The sequence below is a fragment of the Pectinophora gossypiella genome, chromosome Z, assembly GCF_024362695.1.
Source record: "Pectinophora gossypiella chromosome Z, ilPecGoss1.1, whole genome shotgun sequence".
NCBI lineage: Eukaryota > Metazoa > Arthropoda > Insecta > Lepidoptera > Gelechiidae > Pectinophora > Pectinophora gossypiella.
This window is the reverse complement of record NC_065433.1, coordinates 13,665,196-13,685,319: the sequence shown is the minus strand read 5'-3', so window position 1 is coordinate 13,685,319 and position 20,124 is coordinate 13,665,196. Positions and strand designations below refer to the sequence as shown.

The 20,124-nt window shown below is 34.2% G+C and overlaps 1 protein-coding gene across 1 annotated transcript; it reads right to left on the bottom strand.

Moving 5' to 3' along the window:
• Positions 1-10,893: 10,893 nt before the first annotated feature.
• On the bottom strand, positions 10,894-17,602 carry LOC126380700 (JNK-interacting protein 1). Its single transcript, XM_050030293.1, has 8 exons — positions 17,520-17,602; positions 17,113-17,351; positions 15,804-16,058; positions 15,448-15,648; positions 15,251-15,368; positions 13,409-13,571; positions 12,957-13,138; positions 10,894-12,743 (listed from the first exon to the last, which is right to left on the bottom strand). The coding sequence occupies exons 1-8, from the start codon at positions 17,600-17,602 to the stop codon at positions 12,671-12,673; spliced, it is 1,314 nt and encodes a 437-aa protein (XP_049886250.1). The 3' UTR covers positions 10,894-12,670.
• Between the last annotated feature and the right edge of the window lie 2,522 nt (positions 17,603-20,124).

Sequence of the window (20,124 nt, the reverse complement as noted above, 5' to 3'; positions counted from 1 at the left end):
TCGTCCTACCTTTTCTGTGGTCGGCCTCTTTTTCTTTTACCTTCCCTTGGGTACCACCATGTCACCCTTTTGCTCCATTTATCTTGTCCTCTAACCAGGTGACCTGCCCATCGCCATTTGAGTCTTTTAATTTTGTGTATTACATCGGTAGTTTTTGTTTTGTTTCTAATGACGATATTTTTAACTCTGTCGGACTTTTTGATATTTAGCATGCTCCTTTCCATTGCATACTGGCAAGTTGCTAGTTTGTTAAAGATGACCTGATTTAAGGACCATGACTGACATCCGTACGTAAGGACAGGTAGTATGCAGGTGTTAAAAAGTTTGTTTTTTAGGTTTATATGGAGATCTTTATCTTTCATAGCCTCTCTTAACGTAACTACTACAGAGTTAAATAAAGATACAAAGATACTTTCAAAGCGATGTTACCAAAAAATACACATGGCGCTGCACATATTTGCATTCGTTTAACCTTTTAATTTCATGGATTACAGACATATATTATGCATCTTCTATCTTTGTTTTTGGGTATAAATGATGGCCCTTGTTATTCTGAGCAAAATAAAGAGAAGAAAGTAAGTAGCAACGTAACTGATCCAAATATCAATCAGCAATTATTTATATTTATGCTTCTGCCATTATTTTATATATTTGAATATTTATGTAGGTACCTCGAACAATGAGAAAATAGGTAATTATCACGTAAAATCTAAACAGCGTCATCTATATTTTTTTCGGGGAACGTGGCCTCAAAAGTCCCTCATTAAAGCATCACCACCATCGCTACTTGTATTTTATGCGAATTTGGATAAGTACCTATAAAACCTTTTTATACTTATCTAATTCTTTTCCATATTGACTTTCAAAATCGATAGGACTATCGACAGTATGACTGCTTTTTAAGGTAGTGGGATGTAAGGTTATTCCGATTAACACTGGGAAGGAATTTTAGAATTATACTTGTGATAGTTTCTGGGTGTAGTTCTGACAGAAATGGTTTTGGTCAACAGTATGATGGAAACTGGTTAAAATAAAAGTTTTAGGAATCATTATACTTTATGAATGTAACGTTAACTAACATCATGGCGTTGCGCATGAATGTCTCCATAAATTTATGATTATATAACAGCTTTAATGAAAATATTTACTTTGCTGAATGTTGCTAAAAATTATTGTCCAGCGATTGTCTATTGTTCTCACGATAAGTGCAGCCGTCTGTGCCCTTAAACTGTCAGTAACAATAATTGTTAATCGCATACGGCGTGTACCTATGGATGATAACGAATTGATGTTGGAAGTTGTAATAGTTTATATATCTGACGATGTCTACCGTTATAAGTAATGCTATGTTCAACTTTGATATCCTGGACACACGTATAATAACTATAGTAGTATGTGTTTTTAATTTTTCAATACATTTTATTAGGATGTTTACCTCAAGGTTGGAATAATTATTGCTTCATTTGCAGTGTTACCGAATTAAGAGTCTTTACAAAAGCGTCTGAGTACCTTGGCAAGCTCATGGACGAAGCAGGACTGATCGTAGAAAATAGTGGTTACTCCTTTAACAGTTGGCTAGAACTATCGTTTCTATTGGTACATTTTTAACGATCATTTTGTATTTTTTTGCTCCATGCGCTTTAATTTAATTTAAAAATAATTTTCATTATAGAGAAGTACCTACTAAAATGTTCATGCCTGTTATCTATAATTTATTAATAGAAGAGGAAACAGGTTTCTCCAAAAATATGAGATGACTTAAAAAAAACGCAGTAAAAATAGGAATTATATAAAATGTATAAAGTTATATAAATTTATATGATTAGGCTACAACTTAGGCGTGTGATTGCCCTAGTTAATATAATTTTGGTTCAATTTATCATTATACACCGGTATTACACTTCAAATATTAATTCTAGTGCACAGAACACCTTTTTACGTAGTATAAAAGCGATGATATATTTATGAATCTTTACTTGTCTAAATAAAATATAAAACAGTCAACTAAGAAAAACTAACAAATTAAATAAGTATTTTTCCTTGGGATTGAAAACGTTTAAATAACACAGAACTTTTGCATCACACAGTATGTGTTAAATTAGATATTACTTAACAAAAATGGTAAATTAATAGAGGATGATAATATGCATACAAAAGTCAATAATTACACTTACCAAGAGGGTTTGAAATAATATTTACTAAAATGAAATAATTGTTAAGTTTCCAGGAATAAGATAATGAACGCCGTTATCGAAGCATGTTGAATCATTTATGATAAAAATTGAAATGATTGTGATTAATTTGTTAAGTTACGTTGTTGAATTTGCGTGATAATTAAGTAAGTACGGATTCAGTAAAACTGAACTTAAAAATTCTTGAGAATAAATTTTGTTAGTATAATAGTTAACTAACAGTCTTCGGTGGCTTGTAGTTTACAACGAACGAACGAGCGATTTGTTAAGTCCGTTTTATTTTTATAATCGTAAGAAAGAAAGAAAGAAAGAAAATTTTCCAATTGTTTACTTAACCTAAACGCAGTGAGTTAATTTTAAATAGTATTTTGTTTCAGTTTATACCTATTGCTTACCTACTTATTTTTCATTACTTGGGTACTATTTTATTTCTGGAGCTGCGCTGAAGCTCTAAGTCAATAAGTTGATAAGATTTGAGTGCACATACAAACTTTTTTCATATCCAATATACGTTGAATTAGATTTTAATAATTAATAAATTAATTACAATAAGACATATCGTTACGTCTTTGAAATACATTTTAATTTTATTTATTGTTGCAATTATTGTAAAGTGAATTCAGAATTTAGAAAAAAGTTTTCCTTACGAAGTACTTAGTAAATTGCATTGTTGAATTTGAACTTGAAAAGACTAAACGCATTTTACAGGGTTGCCCAAAAGTTGAGGTCGCTAACGAACAATTAGACAGGGGCTTCTATCATCAACGATTATGACGTTTTAAGATGATATTTACTCATTTTTGTACGTTCTTTCTTCGAGATTTTGTACCCTAAATTTTGTTTCCTCTACTTATTTCTTTTTTTTATTCTTTCACTAAAGTGTTTTTCGTTTTTGATAAGAGCTGTTTTTGAAATTACTTCCGGGGCCCAAACCCCTTTTTTACCAGACATACCCGCGTATCTTCCAAACTACGTAGGTAGGTAGTCATCATAATTTTTATTCATAGACAAAATTGCAGGAACATAATCAATTTTCAACAGAATCATACTTTAGTACTTTTTTGTCCTATTTCCGGGATATTTTTCTATAGTTTCAAACCAAAATGCATTAATTATGAACGAAATCGTAACAATATCTAAAGTATATCACCGTAAATCATCGCTGAACACAGACGAGAGAATTTTGGTACGTAATAAACCACTCTGTCTAGAATTCGGTTTGTATCTCAATATTGGTGTCCCTGTGTAATCTAGATGGTTCGAAAATTTTAAAACGAATGCAAAAATTCGTTGATATTACAAGCCACTCTTTGGGAACATCAAGTTTTTTCTGAATTTGCTCAATGTCGTTTAAAAGAATAATTATGCTAAGGGGGTGTGCATCAATTCTGCTATAAATTGTAATAAATAGAGTAGGTAAGGATATTTGAAAATAATTATTAGCCTCCTACTTTATACATACTGGGACTGTACTTTAAGGTTAGCTATTAATGTAAGTTATTCCTTTATTTGGGCATTACTTATATTGACTACTCTATTCCATAACACGATATGCACTGCGGAATCATAATAATTATGATAACAATAAGTAGCGAATTATAATTTTAATTTTCGCTAACAATTTAATGAAGACTGAGTCACTGTTGTTTCAGTTCCTTGAACTGTTGTATGAACATTTTTATTAATAATCTATAGTTCTCTCGATTATATCAAAATTAGAAAAAAAAAATACGATGCACTAGTCCCGATTTTTATGACTGACACAAATTATGTTGTAATAACTAGAACATAATAAATATCCTGTTTGGTAAAAATCTGTTTCAACCACGTAAGGATTACTAAATAACTCACTATCAAATAATCATGTTGTGTTTGGTACTTAGTAAAAATATAATTATTGTTATCTTACGATTAGTAGTAATCAGCCAAATTGATAAGCGTAACTTTAATAATAATAATTTACTATGAAAACTTCTAATGAACTACATATAGATAAATATGTACAATATGAAAAGAAAATAATTATTTAAGACGTAAATTCGCGTTATATTGCACCTAGATGGTAAGTACGTAGCGTAGACTAGCTCGTGGGGCGGCGGGCGAGACGCGTGCGGCGATTGTGTGCCTATTTTGTTTATAAATGAGTTTAAATGGTAATTCTTACCAGATTTTGGAGGGTAGAACGCGAATAGTAGCTTGGACTGGGATAAAATATCCGGAGGATCGGAGGCAGCGACTGAGTGTGGCCTGCGATCCACAAGACACGTCGTGCGTGACTCGCCTGCGTAACTTGCGTGCGAAACCAAATTCTAAATCACATTAAATAAAATTTAGAATAATTGAACAAATTATATCGAGGGAGTAAACTTTAGAAACACTAAGATAAAATTAGGTATCAGATAAAGTTCAATGAAAATACAATATCACGTTTCAAATTTAGATTGGGTCGTTTATTAGCTGACATCAAGAGAAATAGTTTGTCGCATTTTCAATATTATGGAAATGTACTACCTAAATAAATAAAGTATTTAAAGAAATTAGACGAGATACAGTTGAATTTGGTTAAGAATCAAGAGAAAACAAGAAAAAATAATCGTATACCATACATTTTATTGAAATTGATACTAACAAAAAATGGTGTTACGAACTGTCGATTTATAGATGCCGATACAATACCTATGTACCTTTCAGATGCCTTTAGTGTATTCTAAAAAATAAATTCAAATTGTTATTTTGCTACACATTGAAGTTTTGGCCTGCAAAAAGCACACACGATTTAAATACCTACGTGTATTTACAAATACAGAGTATCGATAGAGGTATAAGTTTCTAGATTATTATATTACATTATACTAGTTACCACACTTTTATTCGAGACTATATTTCACGCTAAGACGCGAGTACACCACCGTTATCCAAGTGGGAGTAGATCTTAAATCAACATCTGCTCATCGAAGGCTAGGTTACTACTATAATAAAAGTGCCAAACACGGGCTGTTAAATTTTATATTTGCTTCTATTGTTATTTATATCAATTACTAGCTGGGTCGCGTGTAAATGTAATAAACGTAAATAATTATAAAAACAACCAAAAGTTCAATGGAAGTCGTGATGGAAACTTGTATTAATATTATATTGGAAAAAGTAGCGAAGTTAATCAGTTAACATTATAAGGCATATATTTTATTTATGATTTTAACCGCAGTGTTATGAAATAAATTTATCTATTTTTATAGCACGTAGTATAAGAATTCCGTTCAGTATCAATGAAATAGATTTCTGAATATATGTCTTATGTGTTTCTTGAATATAAATGTTTTTCAGTGATCACAATTCACCGGATTTTGTTTATTGATAAACAATGTAACGAAATGTTTTTATACAGGGTGTTAGTGACATCGTAACGAAAACTTTGAGGGATGATTCAGGCCATGATTCTGAGTTGATATCAAGTGGAATTTTCCGTCGCAAAAGTATGGAACGGGAAAAAATTTAAATAATCTCTAAAATTTTCATGACTTCTCCGACAGGAAATTCCACTTGATATCGACTCAGAATCATGGTCTGAATCATCCCCCTCAGTATTCGTTACAGTGTCACTAACACCCATACCTACTTGTATGGCTACTGTATGTACTTGTATGGGGTGTAAGTGACATCGTAACGAATACTGAGAGGGATGATTCAGCTGATTATTCTGAGTTAATATCAAGTGGAATTTTCCATCGCAAAAGTATAGAATTGAAAATAATTTAAAAAAACTGAAAAAATAACATGAATTTTGCGACGGAAAATTCCACTTGATATTAACTCAGAATCATGGTCTGAATCATCCCTCTGAGTATTCGTTACGATGTCACTAACACCCTGTATTAGATATTCTTATTTCGTTATTCACTCTTCAGCGCTTGTACGTGTCTTTGATTTCGACTTGTACAATTTATAGCGACAGTGTAATGTAATGCGATTTACTTCAATCGTCGTCGCAGTCTGTGCCTGGGATTATATTTGCTACTGCGACTAATTGTAAGGTTTCGCTCGGCGCATGATTTTTAATGTAGTGACAATGTAAATAGTACGAAATTTATTTACATTCTGAAGAAAGATACAAAGGGACATCATAATCAATAGTAATAATATTTATTGTGGTTGTGTGAAGTAATATTGTAGCTTTACATTACACCGTCCGTTTATAAATGTCACTCACAAAGTGATAACTTAGTAACCTAACTTGTAAACTATCTTACTTCAAACGAGCGTATCTGAAATCAGAATTTGTGAAAGTTGCGATGGTACTTGGATTTATATGAACATTTTATAGTATAGTTATTATTGTAAGCAATTCAAATTTAAATTACTTTTTTTAGACTGTAATAGTAGGTTCTATCACCATTGTCACCATCGTGCTGTTTGCAGTGCTTTGCTTCCTCGAGTATGATTGATATGTAATGTACACAACGTTCTTCCCAAACTGAACATTAGCAATAAACAATTCTAAATCAAGCTTCTATGTTATATATGGTTTTGAGACTGATGTTACTCAATGTTTCGATATGTTTCTATTTAATTGCAAGTACCTATAAGTAAAATGTTGTATTAATATGTAAGTCAGTTGTGTATTGTAATTTGGTTAAATTTATTGGAATATTTATAAAGTATTAATTAAGTTATACCTCGTTTCCTGATCTTCCTTGATGCAAAACTATATGGTATTGGTGTGGATTAAGGATGTTGCTCAAACTGAATAACTTTAAAACATGTAGTTACAATGTACGAAATTTAGTTCTGTGATCCAATAAATTATATGATCTGTGTCGTTGTTTCATTTTGTAATAAATATGACATTATACCTAGATATCGATTAGGCAGAATGTGGAAAAACTGGCCATGTGCGATACAACATGCGAGTCAGGCAAGCGAATCGACGGTTTATGCCACCACCACAGGGCCACCAAACAATTCAAAAAAGTATTCTTCTTCAATCGAATCGTGTTTTTTTCTCACTTCTTTTACTGTGTGGGTTATGAGACGGATGGCTAACGTCTACTCAATAATGTCAGCGTACAACACTTATTTTTTTTATTCTTTAGTTTTATTTAATATACATAACGAAATTCATCATCTTTCATATTTAAAATTAGTTTACGCAGTTAATTAAATAATAAATATTTTAGTCCGTAACATAAGTTCACGAATATATCCCAATGGGGTGGTTAGAGGTAAGTACATTGATCTCACAAGATGTACTAAGTACCCAGGCTTCACCCAGCATTCTGTTAGACCAACACTGTTGTTTGATTCGTAAACATCTAAAGCCAAATCTATTAAACTTTGTCGTGCACCGTTTAGCATTATGTGTTTCATGTTCCATTTTACGATTTATTTAATGTCGTGACACTGACCAAATTCGTCCGGCAAGGGTAAGTAAAGTACTCGGATTTAATCAATGAGGCAAACCTACAATATGTCACGTCAAAGTAAGTTCCGAGGGGGCAATTTTATTTTTGATGCATCTAGTAACTTATTTTTTAATACTCTCAATATCCATGCATAACATGTAATATAAAAATAAAATATAATAAGACATTTTTTATACGCGAAAATGTACTATCATATTATAGGTACTATCAAAAATTAATTCCATTGCCATACACTAACCTTTTGTACATGAGTCTGGATCATCCGGGTTAAAAGGTAGGTATAGTCCGGTCAATAAAGGGGTTGTAGAGTGTGTTTAAGGGGTTAGCATACTAAAAGTCCCCACACGTCTAGGACGCGAGCCGGAGTGGGGGGAGGGGGAAGGGAATCCCAACAACGCGTCCTAGAGAAAAAAGTCCTTCATTGAATGAAAGCTCATAAAATTTTCTACAAGTTTGTCATTATACACTTTTCTGAATTTCTATCCGTTTTCGAAAAAGTGAAAACAAATAAATGACCCTAAAAAGTAGGAGATCTTAGGTGCACCATTCTGTATTTTTGAAACACAGCCAACCGCGAACATAAAACGAGAGAACGGGGTATTTTGAACTGATTTAGTCCGTTTACCATGAGATTCCCCCCAGTGGGTGGGCAAGGGAGGGAGAGGATTTTTTATTTTAATGCCTCAGGCTCTTCTTGATAAAACACATCTGGCAACTATATTAACGTTTGGTATCCCATCTCGGAAATCTTTGTACAGAACCGTATATTTCTTCTCAGAAAAGCGCCATCTGTTAGCACCTATTTAGTTTGACTAACAAGTAGTTAACAGAAGTTATAGTGTACCTACAAAAATTTCAGGAGCCTGTTTTCTGATAATTTGCGAACGAATGGTGCCATCTATCGAGATACGATGGTATAATGTAACAACCGTATGCAGTAGTAAAGCATGGAGACAATGCACTCAGGCTAAGCCGATTACTCGGTGCGTATTGCAAACAATTGCAATCGACCTTATCTACCATATCATAATATACCATATCAATCGACCATAGCATAATGCCATACTTTATCACATATTGTCTTAATATGAATGTAATTATATTGTAGTCGCAAATTAGTGATATATTTATCTACGCCTAAGTGGTTAATATAAATCTACTTACAATATGAGAGGTACCAAGATGAAGACGTTCCCATGACAAGTCACCCATTCAAGGAAAGTATGGCAAATTCTTGCGTCTTCTACACCAAAAACATTCCCGCGCTGCGGCCTTTATAGCATGTGTGCACTCTAAAATGTAGAAACGTTCTTTGATCTCGTTCAAAATTAACTTTTGATTGGCATGGCCGGCTTTTCATGGTAGTGACGCATAATAAGACGGACTGCAGGATGGCGTCCGTTCAAAACGATTGACGACCTGTAATCGCCGCTGACCCCTGGAACTCGTTGAATGTTGAAATTCAAGCGTAACAGACCATCGTCGCTGTTGGTACCATTAAAATATTTCAAATTATTAAGTGGCAACAACCAAATTTTTTAATTTGTACTAACACAGGTATTTTTTATATAAGTAACTAGCAATACTACCCTATCGAAGCTCTCATGAGACACGCCTACATTTTATAATACCTATTTATTATCTTTCTCTTTTAGATTATGATTATATGAATTCAAAAAAATCTTCTTTATCAAAGCAGCGTTCACGAGGCCGGCCGCTACACATATGTCTCTAATTTTAAATTTAGTAATGCTCTGTAAGTAACTGCTTGACGCCTTTGATATAATATATATTTTTAGAGAGTTCGCGACGGACATCATGTCTCGAGCTCCCAGGGGCTCAGGCTTATCAAGCTTCCCTTGAAGACATCATATTGCAAGTTGCCGCCATCTTCAGGATAGTACCGAACATAGTCAGGAATCTTGTAGATTTCATATTTATCTTTCAAAGGTTTTATAGCAAGGTGAATTCACTGAGTTACAGTCTGCCGAATTATCAGAGCCGGCTTCCTCAGAATCAATCTTTCCTTTTAACGTTTTTTCGTGCTTTTTCGTGCCCCATCTTCATTCCAACTTTTGTATTTACACTATAAATAGACTAAGTTTATTGTAATTTGAATGTGTGAAGAGCGTCTTGTATGTGAATGTGATTGGTTCGGGAGTGTGGCATAGTGTGTACTACATGATACATAGTAATGTAGGTGCTTATGGCTATTCCATAGGGTCGGTGTTGCACTGGCACATAATGGTAAATAATATACTTTATAATATGCCACCTCTGTATGCAACAAGCTTTAAAGTTCAGCATACTTTCACGTAGAAGTCACGCTCTGTGTAAGTGAAAAAATAAAACTTTCACATGTCAGTCCCACATAATATTTATATTATTTATTAAATGCCTTACACTATATTATGTTGAATATACTATTTGACAGTACTGGAAAAATAAATAATATTCAGTTATATTTGAGTCACAGCTCTATATAGCTTTGTTGATTATATTAGCCGCTGTCATTTTAAAGTACTATATTTACAAAATTCGACCAGTATTCACGCTGAACATATTTGTTTATGATCCTACCTACCTAATATTATAAACGCGAAAGTTTGTGAGTATTTCTTTCACGCAAAAACTACTTAACAGATTTTGACTCATCAGTATAATATTTATGCTATAATTTACCAAAAATATATGAAATAAATAACAAATTGAGCAAAGTATAACAATAAGTGTTTAGGAAGTCGAAAAAAGTAAAAATGTAAGCGACAACAGAAATCTATATTTTGAATAGAAGCCATTATTTAAACAAAATATTGAATCACATGTACCTATAATACAATTGGATGCTAATTCCAATCACATTTTGTAGAAACGCAATGGAAGGAAGGGCAATTACATTTATCGCTTTTGTTTTTAATAGTAGTATAATTATATAGTTGATATTTGTGTTTTATATTAGGCAATTTGGACAAATGTTACGGCGATGAGGAGAAAGTAAATGGGCTGCTGAATACGTTGTTGGGTCTAGTGGCTTAAAACGTGCGAGATCGGAAAACCAAATATGCGACTCGAACGCGGGAAGACCTGTATCTGTTTGTCTATCTGTTCGTTACCTTTTCACGGTTAAACCGTAAACCGCTTTCGATGAAACTTGAAACAAATACGCGGACGAAGTCACAAGCGGAAAACTAGTGAATAATATCTAAGTATCACAATGTTAAATCATAATTATAGTAAAGATATTCATACCTTTTATTCGAAAAATGAAACCTATAAATTATGCAACCTATATTAACAACGTGAATACTCGTCTCTTATAGTTACAGTTTAAATATCTATTTACAAATTATTATGCATATTATGCAATTAGCAGCAATTTTATCGTGATGTAGGATACAATCTAAACAACATTTATATATAGAACCGAATTTTGCTTATTTTCTGTGTATTTTGATTGAATATGTACAAACATACCAGTATACGTTTTTAATATTATTTTAAGACACAGTGCATTCATAACGCCTACTGTTATTTTTATTGTTTTTGGTTGTGGGCTCTATCTTCGGCATTCAGATACGTGGATGGCCCATTATGTTTGGTACCTTGGAGTTCTATGAAATAGAAAATAATCAACACAATGGATATATTTTTGTAGTCCTCGAATACATACAGCTACGAATGATTATAAATTACAGATAGTAAGCATACCGAAGATTACATAGTCGTGTGGTACATGAGAATAGTTTTCTTTTCAAAGTTTTCCTTATTTATTACAGCTACATAATTAGTATAAAACAATCTACACCCACACCTGAAATCAACTGTTTGCATATCACAGTTTTTGAGATTCTCTTGATAATATTTATTATGATTGTTTTACCGTGGTTAGCGTTAAGATATCAATACAAAATTGTTTAGTAATATTTAGCATTCAAACATCTTGAGTCAGAGCACCATACACCTGCTGTTGTAGTTGTTTAATAAAAGCTCTCACAAACATTCCCCGAATTGGTTTCATTCGATATAGGCAACAACGTGTAAACCTTGTTTGTTAAATTTGTACTGAACATGCAAAGGGCGATGGCAGCTGCACCGGTGGTGGCGCGGGGTGTCGTTGTTTCCAACATGCGAGTTTTGTGCATTGATTTTACAATTTGTTTATTAAGCAAGCAGTGCAACTTTACTATTCGAATCTTAAGAATAGAATTTCTTTAGAAACTAGTAGTACGGTCATCAAGAAAGTCTCTTACGTTTAACATTACTGACGTCTTAACCTGTTTCTAGTATAATTATTACAAGCTGCTACAACAAGATATCCTGCGGTAAGTATTTTCTTTTTATATCGGGCAATACACTTTTTAGGTCCATCATTTTATTTTAATTGTTTAGTTTAATACTTTAAGCTATGTATTGTCACCTATTGTATACTACTAATCAGTGAGAGCCGTTATTAGACATTTGTGTATATTAAAATGTAATACTATGTCATTACATTAACATCCTCGCATGCTACTTATTGATAACTATGTAAGTAGGCATATGTAATGTACTAATGGTTTTCACGATTATTTTGACTTTCCCACTTTTGCTCAAACTTCATTTTATTTATTATCTATTCAAATGAATATAGCATTAGAAAACTTTACAAGTTATACAATTTTAAATTTTTAGTCAGAATGGTAACTACTTTATTTTACAACATACCTGGTTCAATGCGTTCAATTTTATTGTAACAAACTTGTGGGAATTTTATTTGAGAAGGGATACAACAATCGACATCTAAACTCGTAATTTAAACTGGCTTTGAAATATCACAGACATTAGATACATCAACAGTATATGGAAACAAAAGTCTAGGGTATATACTTATTGTAACAACGAAGCTTAAAACTCAGTTGATATATTGATTCATTTACTCATATTTAAAACGTAAGTAACCCGGTATACTTGGGAGATCATAAATCATCATTCTTAAATGATTTCATAATTATGTATAACACACGGAAACTAAGTCTGTGACATAACAAAGTTGACACTTAGTATAATTGTTGTTGCATTTTACTCTATGTAAATATCCTCTATTGGATATGCTGTTTCTATAAATTTCTGGTAGAACCTCTGGAAAGCTCGTCTGAAACAAAATCTTAAGTGAGTTAATTAAAATTACAACCATATTAAACATAAATTCAGGGGTGGCCACTACTCAGTAGGATCTTGTAGACTAGATCAAACTAAAGTCAAACACAAAAATATATAATGCGGTGATCTGTTATGATAAATATAAGAAACATATAAATTAGAGATCGATGGTTGAAGTATTTTTTTGTAATTATGAGGGACTTACCCGACAGCTTCAGCGACAGGTCTTGTCGACTCCTGCCCACGGAACACGTGGCATGCGAAGCGTTGAAGAGTTGGATGTTTTGTAATGAAACCCAGATATCGATGGTCACGAGGGTGAAATGCGCAGAACGAAACATTCTTCAACGAATAGAAATAGTCAATGCAGGGCCCGCTTCGTGTTCGCTGTGTAATAAATAAAACAAATTATTAATCCACTTCTTGAAACAATTCAAAACAAAAGAAGTTGTATTAATATCAACATACTATCACAATAGGCAGTAGAAATAAAAATGCATAGAGCTGTTTCCTTCCTTCCTTCGTTTGTAGCCTATCGTAATAAGTGGTTCATCACTTTCTATTTTTGACCTCCAATACCAAGTGTGGCTGCGAGTACTAAATTCCACCTTGAGAATGATTATTAGCAGGGTGTTAGGGGGCAATGATAGCACTTACATCAGGTTTAGATCTGTCAACCATACGAAGACCTTGGTCTGAAACTTCTAGGATACAGGGCTGCGCACTAGGTTCTCCGCTACACTCTCCTACAATCTTCTTCACCGCTTGGCATACTACTCCAGTACCTTTGTGGGCTAATGTCTCAACCGAACCCATATACCTGACGAAAAAAAATGTGTTTTGCAATAATATAATTATTTGGTAATCAATTTGAAAAAAAATGTACCTACTGTGCAAAATGTGAGGATGGCTGATCAGAATGCATTACTAATCCCTACGCTAAAGTACCATAGTGAGTGTTGGGTATAGCAAAAGAAGGATGAAAGTTAAAATAAGTTGAGTAATACAAAAAGTAGGTAACAATGTGTTAAGAGACAGATGTACTGTAAAAGATGATGAATAGACTAAGATTGAGAAAGGAATGTTAAGTTGTTTTGGGCATGTAGAACGTTAAGAAAGATATGAAAGCGATACATGTAGGATAATATATAGGATTACGAAAGCGGTATCATATAAGATGATGTTTATCGGTAGAGCTGGCAGATGAGGATCTGGAAGGACATTCATTAAACAAATTTTGAATGTCCTTAGAAAAGGTTTAGTACAATCTATTCTGAACCGGCGTGTGTGCATGAAACGTTTGATGAATGTGGACCAACCAACAGAGTTATGTCAAAACCGAAGCAAATGTGAGTTATGTGTATATGTATATTATGTAATATGATAAAATTTAAGGATCAACGGTCATCTAAAGGTACAAAAAATACATAGTAGTACAAGGAGCAAGAGGTTGATTTTCAAGAAGTGTTGTTTGATTTATCTGGCAGACTGTTTGTGATTGATTAGACTATTTACTTTAAAATCAGAATCCCATTGTTAAACTATTAAGTGTAAATGAAATTGGATAGATTTTAAGAATGAAACGTTGTTATTATTGCTTAGATGAAGAAAAAGTATTAGACGCAAAATATAAGATTCTGGGTAATTCTTTGCTTTGCTTCCACGCTTGTAGTTACAATTGTTAGTAAAGTGCTTCTGCGCGCCGAACAACACGTGGTGTTTGCCGATGCGCAGTCCCGCTAATCCCTCGGGATACCGTTTGATTTACGTGCGGGACTGATCCCGCAAAAATCATGCGGGATCCCGGTATTTCGGTATTCTGGTATCCCGGTATTGCATTCTCTACCCCCATAGGTATTTATTCTCTTATGAAATGTGTGAAAATAAGGCAAATAAAATGTACGCATCTTTGCACAACGTTAATTTACAAGTTTGAGTTTTAGATGATAATTTCAACATGATTCCTTATACGTTCCCTAAAAAAAGAGTCTGGACAGACAAATAGACAGACGGAAGGAAAACATAGTGGAGGTTCAGAACCCAAAAAAAAAGAAAAAGAAAATAGAATAATTATTAGAAATGAGAATCACAAGGGACTCGCCGTATTGCTATTTACTATGAATTTTCTATGTGGTAAAACAATTAGGTGTACAAAAATGTTACTTATTTTCCTTGTGAGTGTAGTATATAGCACTATATGTACGAGTATCACTCGGATTAAAACGACACACTCTTTGGTAATCAGCCATTAACTTCGATTTATCTACTATTTCATATTAACTTATAAACTATGACACGAAGTTGCCAGTTGGATACTATGGTCGAACGCAATTTTAATATCCAAAAAAATATCACAGTATGCAAATAGATACCATAGTAGGATATATTATTAAATAATTATACCTTGAAAAATGTAAAACTCAGTAACGACAGGCACAAACTCGATGCCACATACTGATGCAGCGATAAAATTTGGTCATAGTTTTAAGTGTTACTTACCCTAGTAAATATCTTTCTCGCTTAACTTTAGCATTTGTTGGATCAAAGTCATTGTAATCCATGTCAACTGCATAGGCTGAGGGGAAGATACCTTGTTGCCCTGACCGTAGATTTACCCCTTAAATTTTAAAACACAATTATTAGATACTAATTACGGCACAAAACGTCTAATAGAATTTATTCGTTTTAGAATTTACCTTCACACCACAAGTCATCCGCCTCCTTCTGTACATAAATGGGGTCTCCAATTTCGACCTCGATTTCATCATGATGTCTCGGATTAAACTTGTGTAGGCCTCTGTGTGTCGCTTCGAGCATTTCCAATTGATTGTGAGGAACTGTAGTTATATTTCCCACGAAGTTGATGCCACTGATACTACAACTCGATGATGGAGACACTGAGAAAGCGAGCATTTTAATTGTTTATCCTTTATTATTTGTTAATAATTACAAATGAATTATCTTGTTATATATAAAAATATTGTCATAGATCATCCCTCAAACAAAAAACGCCACCTATCGTTTGAAACATAAGATATAGTATAAAAAGTACCATTTTGTTGAAGCGGCGTAGGCGATATACTCTTAGGGCCCGTATCGATCGGAGAATGCGCAGTACTGTGACCACTGTCTACATCCCCCAGGCTCTGGAGGCGTTCGGAATCTGGACTCGAGTCTTCGTCTAGCAGATATCCGCATTTGAGCACTAACAGCGGTCGACCTTGGCATCCTGGCCTGACAACCATTCCAGACAGTGATCCTAATTCGTCGGCCAGCGAAGCCGGTTGGCCGCATGGTATTACCGTAGCTGAAAACATTAAATAAAGCTAATATAAGTACCTATAAAATAAAGGTAAGTACTCACAATTTGAATTAGATTTGTAGATTTGAATCTAGATAAGTGATTTTCGTTTCCAAAGTACATGACTATAATTACGTCTATATTCGGTATACAAATCTAGAGCACGGGGTCGGTATAGATATCATAATAACTATATGATACATTGTACATATTAACATACGCTCCGGCATCCCGATTTATCTAGCCATAGAGGTTGGCAATTAGCACGTGACAACAAACGCTTCGGATCAATACACTAAGTAGCAAGCGTGTTAGATCATTATTAAATTCTTTACAGTGTGAGAGCCCTCAATATTCTCCATTTATTTGTTTGACCAAGTCTGATAGAAATAGGTACCTTAGCTTATTTTTTATGACGACTGCCTTAAATATTTTTTCGATACTCATGGTTTAAATAACGGCGGACTTTCTATATACTCATCAAATGAAACATTTACCAATGAGAAACGTTTCTTTTAGAAGTCTCAAAATGTCTCGTCTGCTTGAATTCTAAAATAACTTTCTCAGAATCGGCGACGCTTTCGTAGTCTGACATTGACCCATTTGTCCCTATCATTTATTTGCTTAATCTGTATGAAACTGCAATATTTAATCAGAACCTAACATAAATCTTGTAATTTAGTTTTAATCTACTGGAAAAATAATCTTGAGTTTTTGCGTTACATATTAAAGTCTAAACTAATAGTAAAGAATTTTCATTTATTGCTGAACCTCACTTTTAATTTTGTTTATCAATAATTTACTTATCAATCGGGGAAATATCTACAGAAATGCTCTCCCCCTTCTCATCATCCTTAGAAGAGCTTAGTAAGTAACTTTTAAAATATGTAAAATCGCAAAGCTGTTATTGAAAATATATAGGTAAGAAGTATGAATCCGTGCTGTTATTGAAATAGAAGTCGCCAAAACGCAGTTGCAGTATTTATAAATAAAGAGACGAATGCAGGCGCCAGCGTTCATAGAATGGAATTAATGTTAAAACAAGGAATAAGTTACTTACATTTTCTGTTTTTAGGGATCTCCGGTAGTTTTCTTCTCCTTCGTTCCCCGTTTGCGAAGGTCTGGTGACGAGGGCTGCGTTGAGATTCACATGGTACCTCCGGTTGTGGAACTGGAGACACTGCGCCAGCAACTACTGGGGTAATTTCCGCATCGCCCATGCATACTCTATCCTCGTCAGGTGAACCCTCACTCTTCGACGACGGTGATTCATCTTCCAAACCCACATTTGGCACTAATCTGGAGAAAAAAATAAATATATAAATACTTTCTTAAAAATCGGTCAATAAATTAGTACTGCGCCTTCATCTTAACTTCAGCTCACGAGACGACCATGATGCCTATGAAAAAAAAGGGATGGTCTTGAATCGTGACGGTGCCAATAATCGTATAAAAATATGTACTTACGAGTAAAAAGGCGTTGGAGCTTTTATATGTTGTGGTAATCTATCGAATACTCGGCGAAATTCTTCGAATTCGCTGTCAGCCATGTCGCTTACACCTGATTGTTAAGTGGAGAAGGGCGCATGCGTTGCTGCAGCCCCCGCATTTGTATCGACCCCGCTGATTCACCCCAATGAGCTGTCAGCCAGCTACCCTTTGCGTGCGCAACTATTCATTTACGCATGCGCGAACGAATGCGAAGTTCATTTTATAAACAACTCATCAATATATCACAGTACAAGTTACCCACGATAGCTGTGACGCATGAATGGAAAAACCAAAATCTCCTTTTTAAGTAAATTAATAAATAACATCTGTAATTGAGATAAAATCGAATACGAATATCAACTACACAATAAAAAATAAGTTTTATTTACGTATCATTTATATTCTGACGTGTCAAGATATAATGAGGCCTCCTCTCTTTCACGCCATCCTTTCCGGCCACGTTATACAAACAAATAAATTATAACATTAACAACTAATATAAGTATACAAAAAAATAAGTCTGTACAATGAAATCTGATATAAATATGTAATGTTCATTTAGCCAGCACACATTCATATTGTGTCACTATAGGTATTGTTTTTCTAAGGGATACCCTAATTAACTTTTTAGAACTTTTACATGATTTTTGCGAATTAGACGCGAGTAATTTCTCATGCTGAAGTCGTGTAAGTATTATTTTAGAAAATTTACAAGGCCAGGACACAACAACCTCCGTGGTCCAGTGGTTGAGCGTTGGCCTCACGATCCGGAGGTTCCGGGTTTGATTCCCGGTGGGGACATATCACAAAAATTACTTTGTGGTCTGACTGGCTGATCACCAGATTATCCGAAAGTAAGATGATCCGTGCTTCGGAAGGCACGTTAAGCCGTTGGTCCCGGTTACTACTTACTGATGTAAGTATGTAGTCGTTACATGAGCCATGTCAGGGGCTTTTGGCGGCTCAATAATAACCCTGACACCAGGGTGGATGAGGTTGATACTCCACCTCACAACCCACACGATAGAAGAAGAGAAGAAGGACACAACAGGTTACCCACACTATGGTTCTAAAACCTGCAGCCGCCATCTAATTTTATTTTATGTTATACCTGACATTTTCTTATCCGCTGAAAAAGAAAGGGACAGATTATTGTCAATAAGTAACTTATAATAAAATTAAGAGGACGTCTGCAGGAATCGGGGCCTATATTTACCTAAATTAGTAGGGAGTAATATTAGATCCTTCTAATATATAGTAGTAGGATGGAGAACTTACGTTGCTGTTTTTTTTCATTATAATATTACGTAGGTACACTACGACTTACAGAAAAAAATATAAGTTTAAAAACTGAAACCCGACTGGATTTTTTTTGACATGACTTATTGTAGATTTGCCGCAGATGGCATTAACTACCTACTTGGCCGGAACCCGATTACGGAAAAATCGGGTTTAAAGTATAAAATCTTCCGAATAGTGTCATTTTTATTAATTTTATTGTGAGGTCTTATTTGTTAAGATAACGTGCTTCCATTATATGTTTTCATCATCACCAGCCCATTAACGTCCCCACTGCTGGGGCACGGGCCTTCCCTATGGATGGATAGGGAGATCGGGCCATAAACCACCACGCGGGCCCAGTGCGGATTGGTGGTTATTAACGACTTCTAATGCAACCGGGACCAATGACTTAACGTGCCTTCCGAAGCACGGAGGAACTCGAAATGAAAACTTTTTTTTTGTGGTCACCCATCCTATGACCGGCCTTTGCGAAAGTTGCTTAACTTCAACAGTCGCAGACCGAGCGCGTTTACCGCTGCGCCACCGAGCTCCTCATTGATGTACGTATTATGCAAGATTTTGCAAGACATTGTCTGAGCAGAAGTAATATTTAATTAAACGTAATTATTGACTAAATACAAGCAGACTAAGTTATGTATAAATTTTAAATGTGTAATTAAGCCCTTTCATTTGATACTCAACATTAACACTGGTAAAAAAAATACACAATTTATGTCCGCTAGAGGGCGCCACATTGAATTTATCGTGACGTTATATCATAGCCACCGAACAATAATGACTCTCCTTGTGACACGTCGTTTTTTAAATTCTGACAGGGGGTTTAGAAGTTCGGTGGGAACAGACGTCCATACATATATTTATACCTACATAGAGGTCAAATATATAATCCTCCTTTTTGCTTCACCGCAGTCGGATAAAAATAACACTGTAATTTTAAAACTTATATTCAAATTTATTTGTTTTGTAAAATTGTAGAAAAAGAAATAATAATAAAGAAATCTATGTGAAATTCAGTAAGTAAACAACTTACTTAATTAAAATTTCACATACATAATATTTCTTTATTATTATTTATTTTTCTACAATGCGTGGTTATGGAAATCAAAATAGGTAATGTAATTAGTACAGTGAGTATGTAATTGAAATAATATTTCATTGTGTTCATTCAATGTTGGACAGTGCTACTTATATAAATTGTATTCAATGGTGGTCTTCGTAGAATTTGAATTCCCTGTTTGCAAAGCGGTTACTTATCCGGACGCGGTCGGTCGCCGCACGT